The following is a 19,178-nucleotide window of genomic DNA, read 5'->3' as shown; positions in this document are numbered from 1 at the left end:
CCATATGTTCTGAAACATCTCAGGGTTTAGCAAACAAACATTCTCCAGGCTTGATTAAACAGCAGTGACCCCTGGCTGTAATTTCATCTTTGATGCAGATTTCCTTTGGCAAAGCTAATAGAGGGTCAGTAATAATTAGGATCTATATCCACTTCCTTCCCACTAACCACTGAACAGGAGCAAGACAACCTCAATGATGCAGAAGAGCGCTGTGACCAGCTCATCAAGAACAAGATCCAGCTGGAGGCCAAGGTGAAGGAGCAGACGGAGCGCCTAGAGGATGAGGAGGAGATGAACGCTGAGCTGACAGCCAAGAAGAGGAAACTGGAAGATGAGTGTTCGGAACTCAAGAAGGACATTGACGACCTGGAGCTCACCTTGGCCAAGGTGGAGAAGGAGAAACATGCCACAGAGAACAAGGTGAGGCTGTTCTAGCTATGTCTCTTACAGTTGCTTCCAAGAACAAGTTGTAGCACCCTTCATTCATGGTGTCTGTCTATCCTTCCTCTGCCTCTCTCCAAGAACACAATGGTACCTTGTAGGAACATGAAATCTCTCACATCTTTCTTTTCCTACCAGCTAAAAAATAAGGACGTTTCATTCATGATGTTTCTTGCCATTTAATTTTTCTCCACTGAGGATAAGTTATGACCGCAGAATACCTTGCTGCACAGTGTAAGGTCATGCCACCAAGGATAACTGCATCAGTCTCGCATTCCTCAGTACAAAAATCATATAAGGCTTCCTATGTTTATGTTGTTTCTTGCCCTTTAATTTGACCCTTTCTCAAAAGAATGTGAGGCCGGCCTCTTAATGTCATAGAGTCTCTATCACGTTCCTCTCACCATGAACATAATGTGGCTTTTTGGGTTCAGGGAGTACCTTCAATGAAACCTCCTGCTGTCATGGAGCCAATATCCACTGCCTATTCTTCTTACTGTAAACAAGCTTGGACTTCTATGTTGATGTTGTGTTTCTCCTTCCTTGAACCACGAACCCAATTCAACTATAACTTGCATATCTTCTTTTGATAAGGGACGGTTCCTACTGGAATAGTGGCCTTTTTCTTACCGTCTCGATTATGTTTTTAATCTGTATCTCTTTTCATCTCTATCCCCTCTATGTTGTTTTTTCAATTTTACTCTCTATCTAAGTGTAGGAATTGGGGTGATCAGAATGGGAAGAAGGGAGGAACCACATAACTCAGTCGTGGGGTGAGGAGTTAAATGTTTTATTTATAGACCAATTGTAAGTCCTCCTTGAGCGAGTCGCGGGTACAACCACAATACTGTGGGATCACTGCCTCAAAAAAAACACACAAAAAACACAAAACAACATGGTAGCATCCTCTCCTTGTCTCCTCTTCAGGGGTCTTCTCTTCTCCTTCCAGGACGGACGACCTCTTCTGGACTAGGGGCTTCTGTTTCTTGTCTCACTTGGGCCCGGTGAGGAAAGAAAAACAGGACGGGATTACTGTTGGGTCCTCTGGGTTTTCCACTAGCTTGTGCTACCGTCACCAGGGAAGAAGGAACGTGAGGGAGTGATGTGCGCTTAACAAATCGCCACCCGTGTGCCTCACTGTTTAGTGCTTCCCCACCAACCCCACCCGAATGAACCCCAGAGCGGTACTCGCCTTAGGCCACGGCCCGTCTCCGGGCGTCTTCACTCCGCAACAGCCCTCCGGGTTCTCGTGGTATATGGCTGCTGCCACTGGTATTCCTCGTTGTTCCGCTTGCTCCGTCCTCGTCTCGTCTCCTTCTCGATTCTGCTTCCGAGCCTCACCTCGTCTGCTTCCTGGGAAATCCCCGTCTGCTGACGTCACCGGCTCCTCCTCCGACGTCACCGGCTCCTCCTTGTGAACTCTGATCGCGACCAGCCCGCTTGCTGACGTCGGTGGGATGGGAGGGCCTTGTTCGTTTGACCGCTGCTTCCAGTCTTCACCGTACTCGTCCTCCTCACAGACCTCCCCCCTTAGGTATGGACATTGGGGCCATTCGGTAACTGGATGGCGAGACAGATAATCCGCACTGATCTGTCTGGTTCCCGGAATGTGTACTCTCTGAAAGGAAAATGATTGCAATGTTAAAAACCATCGTAGAATCCGTGGGTTGGTATTTTTGTTCTTTACATGCCAAGTGAGGTGGGCGTGGTCGGTGAGTACAGTGAATGTTCTTCCCAGTAGGTAATATTGCAAGGCCTCTACAGCCCATTTGATTGCCAGGCATTCTTTTTCAATCATGGAATACGACCTCTCTCGGGGGAATAGCTCCTGCGGAGATAGAGGAGGGGCTTGAGGTCACCATCAGAGTCAGGCTGATATAGCACGCCGCTCAGTCCTAAGCCTGAAGCATCCGTTTGTAGGAAGAAGGTTTTTTATCAAAGTCAGAGCAGTGTAACACTGGGGCTGAACATATGGCGTCTTTCAGGGCCTGAAAACTACGTTCGTGTTCGGGATTCCAGGTAGACAGACGGGATGGGCGATGTTTCGTTAGGAACAGAGGGGGGATGGGAGCACACTGCTACCTCCCAGCACAGTTCGCCCCTTTGCATCCTGGTACATGCAGTTCAATTTAAATGCTTACTTGAAATTTTGCAGAGTGTCTCACCAAAGTTGGTGCAGGTTAGTGCTGTTAATCTCTAGACACATGTGTTTCTGGATTTCATCCTTCTTCAGTAGAGATAAAACGAAATTCTTCTGGGGTTTGCTGAGAAAGCTGCCACAACCCCTCAGGTCTCTGTACCTCTCCCTGGTGCACAGGTGCCTCCCATGAGCTCGTCAGCCCAGTGGCTCAAGTGAGCCTTTTTGAAACAGAAGGGGGCTGGGAGCACACTGCTACCTCCCAGCACAGTTCGCCCCTTTGCATCCTGGTACATGCAGTTCAATTTAAATGCTTACTTGAAATTTTGCAGAGTGTCTCACCAAAGTTGGTGCAGGTTAGTGCTGTTAATCTCTAGACACATGTGTTTCTGGATTTCATGCTTCTTCAGTAGAGATAAAACGAAATTCTTCTGGGGTTTGCTGAGAAAGCTGCCACAATCCTCTCAGGTCTCTGTACCTCTCCCTGGCGCACAGGTGCCTCCCATGAGCTCGTCAGCCCAGTGGCTCAAGGGAGCCTTTTTGAAACAGAAGGGGGATGGGAGCACACTGCTTCCTCCCAGCACAGTTCGCCCCTTTGCATCCTGGTACATGCAGTTTAATTTAAATGCTTACTTGAAATTTTGCAGAGTGTCTCACCAAAGTTGGTGCAGGTTAGTGCTGTTAATCTCTAGACACATGTGTTTCTGGATTTCATCCTTCTTCAGTAGAGATAAAACGAAATTCTTCTGGGGTTTGCTGAGAAAGCTGCCACAATCCTCTCAGGTCTCTGTACCTCTCCCTGGCGCACAGGTGCCTCCCATGAGCTCGTCAGCCCAGTGGCTCATGGGAGCCTTTTTGAAACAGAAGGGGGATGGGAGCACACTGCTACCTCCCAGCACAGTTCGCCCCTTTGCATCCGGGTACATGCAGTTCAATTTAAATGCTTACTTGAAATTTTGCAGAGTGTCTCACCAAAGTTGGTGCAGGTTAGTGCTGTTAATCTCTAGACACATGTGTTTCTGGATTTCATCCTTCTTCAGTAGAGATCAAACGAAATTCTTCTGGGGTTTGCTGAGAAAGCTGCCACAATCCTCTCAGGTCTCTGTACCTCTCCCTGGCGCACAGGTGCCTCCCATGAGCTCGTCAGCCCAGTGGCTCAAGGGAGCCTTTTTGAAACAGAAGGGGGATGGGAGCACACTGCTTCCTCCCAGCACAGTTCGCCCCTTTGCCTCCTGGTACATGCAGTTCAATTTAAATGCTTACTTGAAATTTTGCAGAGTGTCTCACCAAAGTTGGTGCAGGTTAGTGCTGTTAATCTCTAGACACATGTGTTTCTGGATTTCATCCTTCTTCAGTAGAGATAAAACGAAATTCTTCTGGGGTTTGATGAGAAAGCTGCCACAATCATCTCAGGTCTCTGTACCTCTCCCTGGCGCACAAGTGCCTCCCATGAGCTCGTCAGCCCAGTGGCTCAAGGGAGCCTTTTTGAAACAGAAAGGGGATGGGAGCACACTGCTACCTCCCAGCACAGTTCGCCCCTTTGCATCCTGGTACATGCAGTTCAATTTAAATGCTTACTTGAAATTTTGCAGAGTGTCTCACCAAAGTTGGTGCAGGTTAGTGCTGTTAATCTCTAGACACATGTGTTTCTGGATTTCATCCTTCTTCAGTAGAGATAAAACGAAATTCTTCTGGGGTTTGCTGAGAAAGCTGCCACAACCCCTCAGGTCTCTGTACCTCTCCCTGGTGCACAGGTGCCTCCCATGAGCTCGTCAGCCCAGTGGCTCAAGTGAGCCTTTTTGAAACAGAAGGGGGCTGGGAGCACACTGCTACCTCCCAGCACAGTTCGCCCCTTTGCATCCTGGTACATGCAGTTCAATTTAAATGCTTACTTGAAATTTTGCAGAGTGTCTCACCAAAGTTGGTGCAGGTTAGTGCTGTTAATCTCTAGACACATGTGTTTCTGGATTTCATGCTTCTTCAGTAGAGATAAAACGAAATTCTTCTGGGGTTTGCTGAGAAAGCTGCCACAATCCTCTCAGGTCTCTGTACCTCTCCCTGGCGCACAGGTGCCTCCCATGAGCTCGTCAGCCCAGTGGCTCAAGGGAGCCTTTTTGAAACAGAAGGGGGATGGGAGCACACTGCTTCCTCCCAGCACAGTTCGCCCCTTTGCATCCTGGTACATGCAGTTTAATTTAAATGCTTACTTGAAATTTTGCAGAGTGTCTCACCAAAGTTGGTGCAGGTTAGTGCTGTTAATCTCTAGACACATGTGTTTCTGGATTTCATCCTTCTTCAGTAGAGATCAAACGAAATTCTTCTGGGGTTTGCTGAGAAAGCTGCCACAATCCTCTCAGGTCTCTGTACCTCTCCCTGGCGCACAGGTGCCTCCCATGAGCTCGTCAGCCCAGTGGCTCAAGGGAGCCTTTTTGAAACAGAAGGGGGATGGGAGCACACTGCTACCTCCCAGCACAGTTCGCCCCTTTGCATCCTGGTACATGCAGTTCAATTTAAATGCTTACTTGAAATTTTGCAGAGTGTCTCACCAAAGTTGGTGCAGGTTAGTGCTGTTAATCTCTAGACACATGTGTTTCTGGATTTCATCCTTCTTCAGTAGAGATAAAACGAAATTCTTCTGGGGTTTGCTGAGAAAGCTGCCACAACCCCTCAGGTCTCTGTACCTCTCCCTGGTGCACAGGTGCCTCCCATGAGCTCGTCAGCCCAGTGGCTCAAGTGAGCCTTTTTGAAACAGAAGGGGGCTGGGAGCACACTGCTACCTCCCAGCACAGTTCGCCCCTTTGCATCCTGGTACATGCAGTTCAATTTAAATGCTTACTTGAAATTTTGCAGAGTGTCTCACCAAAGTTGGTGCAGGTTAGTGCTGTTAATCTCTAGACACATGTGTTTCTGGATTTCATCCTTCTTCAGTAGAGATAAAACTAAATTCTTCTGGGGTTTGCTGAGAAAGCTGCCACAATCCTCTCAGGTCTCTGTACCTCTCCCTGGCGCACAGGTGCCTCCCATGAGCTCGTCAGCCCAGTGGCTCAAGGGAGCCTTTTTGAAACAGAAGGGGGATGGGAGCACACTGCTACCTCCCAGCACAGTTCTCCCCTTTGCATCCTGGTACATGCAGTTCAATTTAAATGCTTACTTGAAATTTTGCAGAGTGTCTCACCAAAGTTGGTGCAGGTTAGTGCTGTTAATCTCTAGACACATGTGTTTCTGGATTTCATCCTTCTTCAGTAGAGATAAAACGAAATTCTTCTGGGGTTTGCTGAGAAAGCTGCCACAATCCTCTCAGGTCTCTGTACCTCTCCCTGGTGCACAGGTGCCTCCCATGAGCTCGTCAGCCCAGTGGCTCAAGGGAGCCTTTTTGAAACAGAAGGGGAATGGGAGCACACTGCTACCTCCCAGCACAGTTCGCCCCTTTGCATCCTGGTACATGCAGTTCAATTTAAATGCTTACTTGAAATTTTGCAGAGTGTCTCACCAAAGTTGGTGCAGGTTAGTGCTGTTAATCTCTAGACACATGTGTTTCTGGATTTCATCCTTCTTCAGTAGAGATAAAACGAAATGTTTCGTTAGGAGGTCGGTTAGGGGACTAGCCAGGGTGGAGAAGTTTTGGATGAACCTGCGATAGTACCCTATGAACCCCAGGAAGGAACGTATGTCTCTTTCTGTAGTGGGGCAGGGATCGCCCTGATGGCTTCGAGTTTACCGACTTGCGGTTTCATGAGGCCTTCCTGTATCGTATATCCCAGATATTGGATAGAGTTGGTCACTAATAGGGATTTTTTGGATTAATGGTAAAACCGGCAGCTTGGATCGCTGAAAAGACAGCGGCTAGGTGTTGCAGGTGGGCTTCGCACGTGGGACTGTAAATGACAATATCGTCGAGGTACGCCACGGCGTATTCCTGATGGGGTCTTAGAATCCGGTCTATTAGCCTCTGGAATGTTGCAGGAGCCCCGTGCAAGCCGAAGGGCAATACTCTGAACTGATATAGACTTGAGGGGGTTGCGAACGTCGTCTTTTCTCTGGCCTGTGGAGTCAAGGGAATCTGCCAATACCCCTTTGTAAGGTCAAGGGTTGACATATACTTAGCTTTTCCCAGTCTTTCGATAAGCTCATCAATTCGGGGCATAGAGTATGTGTCAAATTTGGTACCCTCGTTTACCCGCCAGAAGTCTATACAAAAGCGCAGGCTGCCATCTGGCTTTGGCACGATTACTATAGGGGAGCACCAATTACTCTGGGAGGGTTCTATTATGCGTGCCTGTAGCATGGCCTTCACTTCTTTTTCTAGAGCCTCCTTTCTTGCTGCAGGAATGCGATACGGCTTTTGCTTTATAACAGTACGGTCCAGTGACATGATGTCATGGTGTACCAGGGTGGTCAACCTGGAAGTGGAAGTAAAAAGGCCGGGGAAGCCCCGTAATAAAGAAAGCAGTTGGGGTTTTTGTGAGGGGGACAGGGTGCCCCAGTTGGGATGGTCTCGGTCTGGGATTCCTGCGTCTGGGATATCTCTAGGTGTTTCTCTGTGTTTACAAGGAGGGCGGGCGTAGCCATGGTCTTAGGCACTGTGGGTTCCTCCCATTTTTTAAGGAGGTTTACATGATATATCTGCTTTCCTCCAGCTCTTTGGGGTAACAGGACGCTATAAGTAACTGGGGTTATTTTCTTTTCGATCACATAGGGACCTTGCCATTGGGTTAATAGTTTGATTTCAGAGGATGGGAGCAGAAGCAATACCTTGTCGCCGGGACCAAATTCTCTTATCTGGCTGTTCCGGTCATAATACCCTTTTTGTGTTTCCTGGGCTCTTTCCATATTGTCGTGCACTACACCCCATAGTCTGAATATGGTGGACTTAAGATCGGCAGCGTAGTGGGTCACGGTCTTCCCTTCTTCCTCCTCCTCCTCCCATTGCTCTACCGCCATGTCTAGAAGTGTTTGGGGTTTTCATCCGAACAACAATTCAAACGGAGAGTACCCGGTTGTCTTTTGCTCATGCGTCCGGATGGCAAAGAGGACCAGGGGCAGTTTTTGGTCCCAGTCCCTCCCTGTCTCCGAGATGACCTTGCGGAGCATACTTTTAATGGTCTTATTGTAGCGTTCCACAAGGCCATCTGTCTGGGGGTGGTATACTGAGGTCCGAATCTGCTCTATCGCTAAGACCGTACAGACCTGTGCCATGAGACGGGACATGAAAGGGGTCCCCTGGTCCGTTAGAATTTCAGATGGGAACCCCACTCTCAAAAAGAAGGAAACCATGGCCTGGGCTATGGTGGGTGTAGTCATGCTGGTTAGAGGGAATGCCTCGGGATACCTGCTGGCATAATCAACTATGACCAGGACGTATCTATGCCCTCTGGCGGAGGGAGGGAAAGGGCCTACCAGGTCCATTCCTACCCGTTTAAATGGCACGTCTATGATAGGCAAAGGGTACAGGGGTGCCTTTTTCACAGCACCTGGGTTAGTGTACTGACATCGTACACACACTGCACAGTGTTTTGCCACATCCTTATAGACGCCAGGCCAATAAAACCTACTCAATAGATACTTTAAGGTGTTTTCCTTTCCGTAGTGTCCACCCCCGGTTTGGTTATGTGCTAATTGTAGAACGTGTTCCCGGAAAATACAGTGTACTAACAACTGAGTGGTATGATGTGTATCCCCTTTCATAGCTCTGTATAACAAGCCCCTTTTAATAAAGAAATAGGGTCCTACCTGGTTTGGCTCCCCTTCTTGGACCTGCTCCCAAGCGTGCGTAAGGGTGTTATCCTCTCGCTGAGCTGTACGGAATCTAACTGGAGCTGCCTCACTCGTGTCTGTAAGAGAGAGAGGAAAAGCAGGGCGTGATAGCAGTGATTGGGTATAGGCACTCTTCTCCCTCCGTTTCTCTTTTTTACTTTTTCTGTCCCTTCCTTTTGTGTAGTCAATGGTGCGCCCGCTAAACGGAGCCTCTTGTAACCAAGCTGTTGTGTGCTCCTTGGTTTCTTCAAGGTACTGTTCGAATTTCAGATGGTCGGTACCAATGATAACAGCCTCAAGTAAAGAGGGAATGACCCCCACCTTCCGTGTGTGTGGATCATGTGCCACGTCCAGCAGAACTTCAGCAACTGGATAGGTTTTAGTATCCCCGTGTACACGTGACATTTACGCTTTCAGCACCTCATAGTTGTGCCCGGGATATCACGGTCCGGTCTATCACAGTCATGTGACATCCTGTGTCCAGTAATGCTTGGTGCTTTTTCCCATTCACGAACACCTCCCTCCAGTACTAATATGTACCTTTTCCTGTCAAGCATATGTGCCCCCGGGAGTACCCTACTTCCATGGGTTCTGCTGCTGGGAATCCGATGAGGGCACTGTTTTGCTATGTGTCCCAATTCTAAGCAGTGATAATATTGAGGACCGGGCCCGCTTGGTCAGGGGGAATAACCCTGTGTGGTACCCGGGGAGCAGTCTGGGATCTGGGGTCTGGTCGAGAAATAGATCTAGGAGGATTATAGGGAGCCCGTGGTATATCAGCCTTAAACTCAGGGGATCGGTGAAAGGCACATGCTAAATCCACCGCCATTTTGGAGTTTAGATTGGGGTGTTGTTTTACCCAGGAACGGGTGTTCGCTGGTAATGCCTCCAGGAACTGTTCCAGGTATACTTTTCAGTGAGTTCTTCCAGAGTGGAAGTATGAGGCGTCAGCCACCTATTTCCTAGATCCCTTATCCGGTAGTAGAGCGCACGCGGGTTGTCTCCTGTCTTCCACTTCTCTTTTCTAAACTTCGTCCTGTAGAACTCTTGGTCACAACCCAGACGCTCAAGTATTGCCCTCTTGACTTCTTTGTATGCTGTGGTGCCGTCAGGATTGGCCACCTGGTAAGCTGCTTGTAGTTCTCCCGAGAGAAGGGGTGCAATGTACTGACTCCACCGTTCTGGGGGCCAGGCCGTGGTGGTTGCCACTCTCTCGAAATTTATAAAAAAGTAGTCTGGGTCCTCCCCCTCTTGAAACTTCTGTAGGACAGATCCCGGGACATTGGGACGTACCTTAGTACTTACTATTGCGTCCGTGATTCTCAAAATGTCAGTGCCCTGTACCTGTTGATTTGCTGTAAGTAGGGTGGCCTGCTCTTTCAGTGCATCCTGCAAGGCTTCTCTATCTCTCTGTGCGGTTTGGGCCTGTTGTTCTAATGCGAGCTGTAAGTGTCTTTGTCCCTCTGCTAGTTGGGCGATCATACTCTCCATGGGCACGGGTTGTGTCATGTTGCAACACTTTGGGATGAGTATCCCACTTCTGACACCACTTGTAGGAATTGAGGTGATCAGAATGGGAAGAACTCAGTCGTGGGGTGAGGAGTTAAATGTTTTATTTATAGCTCAATTGTAAGTCCTCCTTGAGCGAGTCGCGGGTACAACCACAATACTGTGGGATCACTGCCTCAAAAAAAATAAAAACACAAAACAACAGAGTAGCGTCCTCTCCTTGTCGCCTCTTCAGGGGTCTTCTCTTCTCCTTCCAGGACGGATGACCTCTTCTGGACTAGGGGCTTCTGTTTCTTGTCTCACTTGGGCCCGGGGAGGAAAGAAAAACAGGTCGGGATTACTGTTGGGTCCTCTGGGTTTTCCACTAGCTTGTGCTACTGTCACCAGGGTAGAAGGAACGTGAGGGAGTGACGTGCGCTTAACAAATCGCCACCCGTGTGCCCCACTGCTTAGTGCTCCCCGACCAACCCCACCCGAATGAACCCCAGAGCGGTACTCGCCTTAGGCCACGGCCCGTCTCCAGGACCGTGGTGTAGGGAACCGGGGCGTCTTCACTCCGCAACAGACCCCCGGGTTCTTGTTTTATACGGCTGCTGCCACTGGTACTCCTCGTCGTTCCGCTTGCTCCGTCCTCGTCTCCACCTCCTCCATCGCTTGCTTCCGCCTTCTCTGTCTCCTCTCCTTCTCGATTTCGCTTCCGAGCCTCACCTCTTCTGCTTCCTGGGATATTCCCGTCTGCTGACATCACCGGCCCCTCCTCCGGCGTCACCGGCTCCTCCCTGTGAACTCCGATCGCGACCAGCCCGCTTGCTGATGTCGGCGGGATGGAAGGGGCTTGTTCGTTTGACCGCTGCTTCCAGTCTTCACCGTACTCGTCCTCCTCACACTAAGTTTCTCTTTCTCTTTATTTCTTAATTTTACTCACTGAATTCCTCTCCTTCTCTATTGATTCTTCTGTCTTTCTGCTTTTCACCTTTCTTTCTCATGCTTTTTGTTTCCTTTTGACTTCATTTGTCTTCTGAGACACCCACCATTTCTCTTCAATTGTATGCTTTTGTGCTTATCTTCTTTCTCTCAGTCTTTTTACTTTCCCTCGATGTCCACATATGCTTCCATATTACTTTCCTGTTCCTTTTCCTTCTCTTTTTATTTTCCATTTGAATTTCCTGTATGCCTCTGTTTCATTCTGCTTTTATTTTTAAGATTTGTTTCTGCTTTCCATTCTATATGTACCTGTTTTTTGCAGTCTCTTGCGCTCTCTATGTATTGTTCTCTTTGATTTATCTTACTTTGCCTCTCCTTTGCTCTTTCTTTGTATTTGAGCTGATGACCAGTTCTGAATGTCTTTTCTCATGGTATCTTGGTTTATTTTTCTTTTAGTGTTTTTTTAAAATCTCTTTACACTTTTCTTCTCCTTCTCTACTGCTGTTTCACCATCCCCTTCGATCTAGTTTTAATCTGTTTTGGATTATCTTTTGCACTCTTTCATTTTGTGTTACTCTTTCCATTTGTCTTTCTCTCTAGCATCCTCTGTTCATCTGTATACACTTTTTCCTTATCTTTTTTTCTTTCGTGCTCTATTTTCTCTGTATTTCATTCTTTAATTGTACCTATCTCTGCATGTTTCCAATGGCCATATGTACAAATTTTAGGAATAGTGATTACCTAATTGCAATTTCCTGTGAATCACAATTTGGAAATTGCCCTTCCTAATGTATGAAACACATTGAGTTTAATTTAGCCATTCCGAATGGGTTCGCTAATAGACCTGCCTCATAAATATTAGTGAGGTAGGTCGCAATTTGCGATCCATTAGAAATTGCAGCCATCACAGGGATTGTGGCCTGCTGGGGCCAGCAGACCAGCAAGTCTGTAATTGCTTTTTAATAAAGCAGTCGTTTTTTTTTAAATTTAAATGCAGCCCGTTTTTTCTAAAGGAAAATGTGATGTTTCAAAAAATAAAACAAAATGTTTAAGTTGGACCACTGCCTGCTCTTAAAAAATATTTCTTTCAACATTTACAAAAAGGAAGGGGCCAGCAGGGACCCCTTCCCATTTGCGAATAGTTACCACCACCCTTGAAGTGTTGGTAAAAATTGAATGTTTTTCAACCGTAATTCGGTCGCAAAACATTCATACATAGCACTGTAATTCAGTATTTGGAAGGGAAGCCCTGAACAATCCCTTTCCAAATACAGAATCCCTAAACAGATACTGTAATTCAGTAACATGTTACCGAATTGCAATTTGTGTTTTGTACATATGAAAAAGCATTTTTGCAGTCATATACAGCCCTATTCTGCAAATTGAGCCGTTTCCGCCGCAAAAATGCTTTTGTACATATTGGGCCTGATTCACAAAGGTAAAGTGAGATGAAAGTCTAACTTTACAACTTTCTGTAGTCACAAAGGGCACTTACTACTCGTATATGCCCTTTGTAAATACCCAAATTCTAACTTTAAGACTTCCAGTATTCACAAAAGGCATTTACGAGTGGTAAATGCCCTGTGAATACCCAAAGTCGTAAAGTGAGACTTTTGTCTCACTTTACCTTTGTAAATCAGGCCACATGTATCAAAGTTCGATTTTGAAATCACTAAATAGCAAATTTTAGGTAAAAGCTATTTAGGGAATACAAAATGGTATGTAAGAAAATAGTGATTCGTTCAGTGGCAATCGCAATTAGAGAATCTTAATTTGTGATCATTCAATTGACAATCGCAAATTAGGAAATGCTTAAGGCCTCCTGAAGAACGACAAAAACAAACAAATGTGCACATGTAAAGTTCACACTCTACATGGCACTTTGAAATAAGCATTTCATGTGCATTTTCAAAACTTGCACTTAGTTAGCATCAACTGGAGCCCATTGTACTAGCATTTCCTAAATGCCCAGTTTGCATTTAGGAAATGCTTGGTACATGTGCTTAGGGAATCGCAAATTGCGATTCAATATTTGGAGTCGCAATTTTAGGTAATCACAAAAAATTGCAATTACCTAAAATGCACCGCCAAAGCCTTTCATACACCTTGAAAGGCTATTTTGCATTCACAAATGGTCTAATTTAGCGATTCACACCGTTTGCGAATGCAAAATAGGTTGATACATGTGGCCCCAAGTCCCTAACTATCTATTACCGTCTTACCCTTCCATATGCCTTCTTGGGCTTTATATCCCATATATTTTTCTGTCTCTTTTCTACTTTCTTTCCCATATTCTTTCGTTTTCCTTTTACTCCACCTGAAGCTTTTATTTGTTCTTAATTATTGCTGCCCTTCTTCTCTGATTTTGTGAGAAATGTATATTTTGTGTTTGGGTTTTGCAATGATAAACTTTGCACTTGAGGATATCATATTAAAAAGGATTTGACAAAAATTCTTTTGAGAGGGACTTCTACTGCTAAAAGTGGATTTTTTCAAGAAAGATTTTATCAAAATCGAGTCTTGCTAGATTTGTTCTTTAAAAGTAAAAATGTATATACTTTGGAGGTTTGATAAATGTTATTTTAAAAATCATAATGAAGTCTTAGAAGGGAAGTCTAAACTTCACACAGCCTTGTGAACGATGCTTATGCTTGACTCGGAGCACTTTCTCCTTCCCCACTCAGGTGAAAAACCTGACAGAGGAGATGGCCGGCCTGGACGAGATCATTGCCAAACTGACCAAAGAAAAGAAAGCGCTACAAGAGGCCCACCAGCAGACACTAGATGACCTTCAAGTCGAGGAGGACAAGGTCAACACCCTCAGCAAAGCCAAGTCTAAGCTGGAGCAGCAGGTGGAAGATGTACGTACTCCCTCAGGGTGTCTCAAGGACGTTCGTGTTGACTAGACGAAGCTCCTCGAAACAGTTCCTGATCTCCGAGTCATCTCAAATTTTATATTTAGCAGAGTGCAACACCGTGATGGACACCACTTGATAGTGTGAGGGTTTCGGGGAACTTTTGTGCATTTGCCATGTCTCAAACTAATTACATGGAAGAGTGAGTGAGTGATGACAATCACATAGTGCACTACATGCTGACAGTTTTTAGGCCGTGTACTGCCAATTGCCTGCATAATGCATGCTAACTCAGCTCACCCTTAAGACCGAAAGAGATGGGTTTACCGATTCTGGTGTAGATTGATTAAGAAGTAATCTGGCAACATCAGTTTCCTAAATGAGAAGGAGTTCAGGTCAAAAGGTCATTATTAGATACATTCAGGGATCTGGGGGTCTCCTGCTGATAGTTTCAAATAGGAATTTATGGATCAGTCATTAGCATCTGAACTAAGCTTGGCATCCACTGCAATGCATGTTCAGCTGCATGCAGACTGTCAGTCTGATGATGTTGTGCCCGAAGGTTTAGCAATCCATTTGTGACTTTTCATAAGCTTTAGTGTTGGTAAAAGATATTTTAGAGGGATTCATAAAGCTGCACTGAAAGATTTTTACCTGATGGGCAGCAGATCCTTGGATTGATTGTTTTGGTAGGATCTATTTTTCGAATTTAATATAGCAGTCAGACCACAACCAAGGCACAATATTTCAACAGCAATTTTTGTGGGTTGAGGTCTACCTTAATAACATATAAGCAACAATACATACATAACTCAGTACCAGATAAACATTGCAGAAGTTAGTTGGATTGGTTTGAGCTGCTGTAGATGCACCTCACAGTAAGATAGTGGAGTACTGTGGAGTGCACCACTCTAGCAAAGACCAAGGACTAGTATAGTTTCAAAGAAGTGCCTCCGAGGTAGGACCTACAAATAGGACAGATCTCGTTGTATGCAGAATATTGATCCCTCCAGTGGTTTTCACTGCGGTCCTGTGTTGAACAGAGATGTATTTCCATAAATTATATTAATATGTTTACCCTGTGATGTGAAAATGTCTCTGTGGCTGATTAGGTTTGGGGGATTTCTGTGTTTAAGATGCAGCACAGATCCTTTAGGTGCTCTCAAGGTTTAAGACTGTCTGGTGCTGGAGAGATTACCTGGGGTGGCACAGGCCTTCTCTTCGTTGAGTATCCAAGCACTGGGACGTTCAATTGAAAAATAATTTGGGCTTCCCTATGTATGAGGGTTCTGGTGCTGCAAATAGTAAGCACGATGGCTTCTGGTTAGGTCTGAGAGTTCCCTGAAGTTGAAAATGTCTGCTGTTACAAAGGTTCAGAAACAAACATGTCTTCTGTCTTTCTAGGTTGCCATTATGTTTCTTTGCTTTGCTTCTATTTGAGGCTAGGTCTGTGCTTCACAATGCCACAATAAAATATGATATAATAAAATAAGATTAAAATAAAAATGGTATGAAGGTGTTCTGATGTTGGAATTGTTCGCAGGATGTGTCTGAATATCTTTAAGTCTGAAGGGTTCTGCATTTTTGGGAAGGCGAATGACCATGAAATGCGACCTCCATTCTATTGCGTTGCACAGTTTTAGTGCCGGTCTTGGATCTCCGTAATTGGAGGGTTCTTAGGTTTTGGAAAGGGCTAGTACAATATCCCGGGCTTAAAAAGTTGGGATGTTCTATGCTTTTGGAAGCAGTTACAAGAGTGTCGTTTAGTCCCTCTGCATTGGAATTATATCCGAACATGGGATGGTGCACTGCAAATGTCTCTAAGTCATTCATGAGTTGAGGGATCCCAGGTACTTGGGGGTGCAGCATGCCTCTGTGTCTCTCCAGTGTTGATGCTTGCAAGGTGGTTGGAAGGTAGGACATACTTTGTTCTCTCTAGCTTGATAGAATATCTGTAAATGTCAATTTGATTTTGTTTAGCTGGAAGGATCACTGGAGCAGGAGAAGAAGGTACGCATGGACCTGGAACGGGCCAAAAGAAAGCTGGAGGGAGACTTAAAACTCACCCAGGAAAGTGTAATGGATCTCGAGAACGACAAGCAGCAGCTAGAAGAGAAACTGAAGAAGTGAGTAGCCCTGGAACAAACAAGTGGTGGAAAGGGTTGTGGTGGGTGGGGCAGGAGAACACGTTGTTGAAGGTAGGATGACAAGAAAAGAAGAGGAATCAAACAAGTTGCACACAGCAGGAGTACTGTGAAGAAGGAGGTGTGAGGAAAGAACTGTCAAAACAAGTGTAAGCAGACTGGGACCTATGGGCTGGAGAAGAGTGCAAGTGGGAAAAGACAGAAAAGTAAGTTCAACTGAAAGCAACTAAAGCACATAAGTCGAGTGTCTCAGTAGCTGGATACACAGCGAACAGATGAAGGGATATAAGGGAATGTGTGGGGGGTCTGCCAACAAGGAAAGTTGGAGCAGCCTAAGTGAAAAAAAGTGAAGCAACTGATGGCGGATTCTCTTTTTTTCTCTGCAGAAAGGAATATGAGATCAACCAACAGAACAGCAAGATTGAAGACGAACAGGTTATTGCGTTACAGCTGCAAAAGAAGCTGAAAGAGCTCCAGGTATGTCCGGGTTGCCTCCCTTACAATCCCCCGCATGAAAATTGGAATGCTACAGTGCAGGAAAAGACTGCCGTGTCCAAGTGAAGTAGTCATGGATAGCTCTGTATGGCATTAACCATCGCAGATATTTTAAACCCACCAATCTAAGGCCCTTATTTTGAGTGTCTACTTAATTCCAGTGGGACTGGTAGTAGCAGTTACCGGCCCTATTGGAATTATGAGATCTGTGGAAACTTTCACCCAGAGAATTAGACTGCTGAAATCAGCTAAAATCTCAGAGAGAAGCGCAAGGAATGATAAAAATGGGTAATTACTGTGAACAGACTTAGAATTACCACTTGTCTGGTAATTTCTCATGCCTCAGGGAAATCTCAGCTTGTCTCCTGTAATCCAGGAAATGCCACACTCCCAGAGTTACTGGAACCTTCCGTATCAATACTGGTGGTTGAATTACACTCTAAAATCCAGGGCACCCGCAAATCACCTCTACATATGCTCACCAGACTATGAGAAAAATATATAGGGAACTCCCTTGCATGGAGTTCCGCTCCTGTACCTACATAATTCCTTGATTTTCTGTTCCACCCCAATGCCTTCCTTTGATTAATTTTCGAGGTCTCAACCCCCATACTTTCACTTGATTTTTCTGTCATCTTCGTATATACTGATTTCCTATCCTTCCCCAAATCATTCTTTGTTTCCAGTCATTCCAACAAAAATGTCTTTAAATACTGTTGGCTGCATCTCTACATCAATTATTTTATTTCCTGACCTGTTTTATGATTACTCTGCTTTGAATTCTGTACATTCTGAGGTCTAAACTGAGATGTTCTGTGTTAGTCAGCACACCACATCATATACAGGTGTCTCATTCTTCTTTCTTCTTTCCCTAGCCAGATGTTCACCACTCCCCCCACCACACTCCCCGAAGAAAATGGCTGGTGCAGAGCCCTTCTATTTAGATAAGACATCTCCAACGAGCATGCAACCCAACATACTTAATTAGAAGCTTTTGCTTGGTTGAATTAGTAAATATTTAATATTATGCTTCCACTAGAACTCTAGTTCTCTCTGTCCTCTTTACCCTCTGTCTTATCCTGAGTAAATCCTTCTTTCTCTGCTCTTTCTTGTCAGTCCCTTTCAGGAGAACGGTCTTTGCGTCTTAGGTAGTATTTGAGTCTGTGGAGCTTAAGCAGCCTAATGAAAGCCCATAGATTCTGATGCCATTCCTCCTCTTGGTACAACTAAATCTGAAAGCTAAAAGCCCTGAGATCTTACAGACATAATCGTCTTCAAGAGTCACTCATACTCAGTTCCTTTTTCTCCCTCCCTCTCAGGCCCGTATCGAGGAGCTAGAGGAGGAGTTGGAAGCAGAACGTGCTGCCCGGGCCAAAGTGGAGAAGCTGCGCTTGGATCTGTCGCAGGAACTGGAGGAGATCAGTGAGCGACTGGAGGAGGCAGGTGGTGCCACCTCTGTCCAGGTGGAGATGAACAAGAAGAGAGAGGCTGAATTCCTGAAGATGAGGCGGGACCTAGAGGAGGCCACACTACACAGTGAGGCAACAGCAGCTACTCTTCGTAAGAAGCATGCGGATTCTGTGGCCGAGCTGAGTGAGCAGATCGACAATCTACAGAGAGTTAAGCAGAAGCTGGAGAAAGAGAAGAGTGAATTCAAGCTGGAAGTAGATGACATGGTGTCCAACATGGAGCAACTCGTGAAGGCCAAGGTATCTCCTCCTTCAGAGATTTGCAGTTTCTAATGCTAACACCTATTGAATAATTGAGCCAATCCTAGTGCATTCACTGTAAACTGTCAGTGAAATCCTAGTCATGTCCTGTTAATATCTATCACTTTCCCTTTCTTGCATGAACTTTTTCTGTTGTTTACTGTATTAAGGTTAATCTGGAGAAGATGTGTCGTACCTTGGAAGACCAGATGAATGAGCATAAGTCAAAGCTTGAGGAGACCCAGAGGGCCCTCAGTGATTTTACGACCCAAAAGGACAAGCTACAGACAGAAAACTGTGAGTTTTCCAGACGCTTAGATGAGAAGAAAGCCCTGATCTCTCAGATGACCCGTGGAAAGCAGACCTACTCCCAGCAGCTGGAGGACCTAAAGAGACAACTTGAGGAGGAGACAAAGGTAAGCATTTGCCACTAGGTGTGTCACGTTCTCTAAAACATATGAGAAAAGGAACCCAAGGAAAGCATTGGCCAGTGATGGGCTAACCAATGAGTGTTGGCCAACTGCTGTCAGCAGTTCACCAGTGGATTGCCATATTCTCTTATGTGCATTAAGAATAGGGAACGATAACTACTGGACAGTTTCAGCCATGGATTTGTTATTGGTTTGGCTGTGTTGTTCGCACCTATGTAGAGTAGTGGTAGACTACAATAGAACCCAAGGTCGTCCTCTTTAGCCTGTTTCAAGTGGAACAAAAGATGATTCTCTGAGCACTGCAGATCCAAGTTCTTATGAGTACAAATAGCCATCTCCAGACAAAGTTCAGCCATTACTTCTTGGTCTTTGCCGTACAGGAGCTGACATTGTAGAGGAAATCAGTGGTTTTACAGGCAAACAGGTCACTTTATAAGGCTTAGTACGCTATGGTAGAGTTAGTTACAATTTAGATATTATTAACATTATTAGTTATGTGGGATGTTATTTAATCATTGTACTACACTCCAAGGATTTGTCCCTATGCCTTACTTCCCCAGGCCAAAAACGCCTTGGCACACGCGATGCAGTCAGCCCGCCATGACTGTGACCTGCTACGTGAGCAGTATGAGGAGGAGCAGGAGGCCAAGGCAGAACTACAGCGCATCTTGTCCAAAGCCAACTCTGAGGTGGCGCAGTGGAGGACCAAGTATGAGACGGATGCCATACAGAGGACTGAAGAGCTTGAGGATGCCAAGTGAGTGCACTGACAAGAATCC

At 45.7% G+C, this 19,178-nt stretch overlaps 1 protein-coding gene across 1 annotated transcript in view; it reads left to right on the top strand.

Annotated features, from left to right (window-relative positions):
• The window catches only part of LOC146865664 (myosin-6), a 353,172-nt gene that overhangs the window by 259,197 nt on the left and 74,797 nt on the right, over nt 1-19,178 (top strand). The window contains exons 23-29 of the mRNA XM_085632498.1: nt 178-420; nt 13,450-13,626; nt 15,601-15,746; nt 16,151-16,241; nt 17,579-17,968; nt 18,139-18,384; nt 18,960-19,156. Of these exons, the coding sequence (XP_085488624.1) occupies nt 178-420; nt 13,450-13,626; nt 15,601-15,746; nt 16,151-16,241; nt 17,579-17,968; nt 18,139-18,384; nt 18,960-19,156 (1,490 nt within the window). The remainder of the gene's footprint in view (nt 1-177; nt 421-13,449; nt 13,627-15,600; nt 15,747-16,150; nt 16,242-17,578; nt 17,969-18,138; nt 18,385-18,959; nt 19,157-19,178) is intronic.

Source organism: Triturus cristatus, chromosome 2_1 (genome assembly GCF_964204655.1).
Source record: "Triturus cristatus chromosome 2_1, aTriCri1.1, whole genome shotgun sequence".
Classification (NCBI taxonomy): domain Eukaryota; kingdom Metazoa; phylum Chordata; class Amphibia; order Caudata; family Salamandridae; genus Triturus; species Triturus cristatus.
This window is presented reverse-complemented; position numbering and strand designations above follow the sequence as displayed.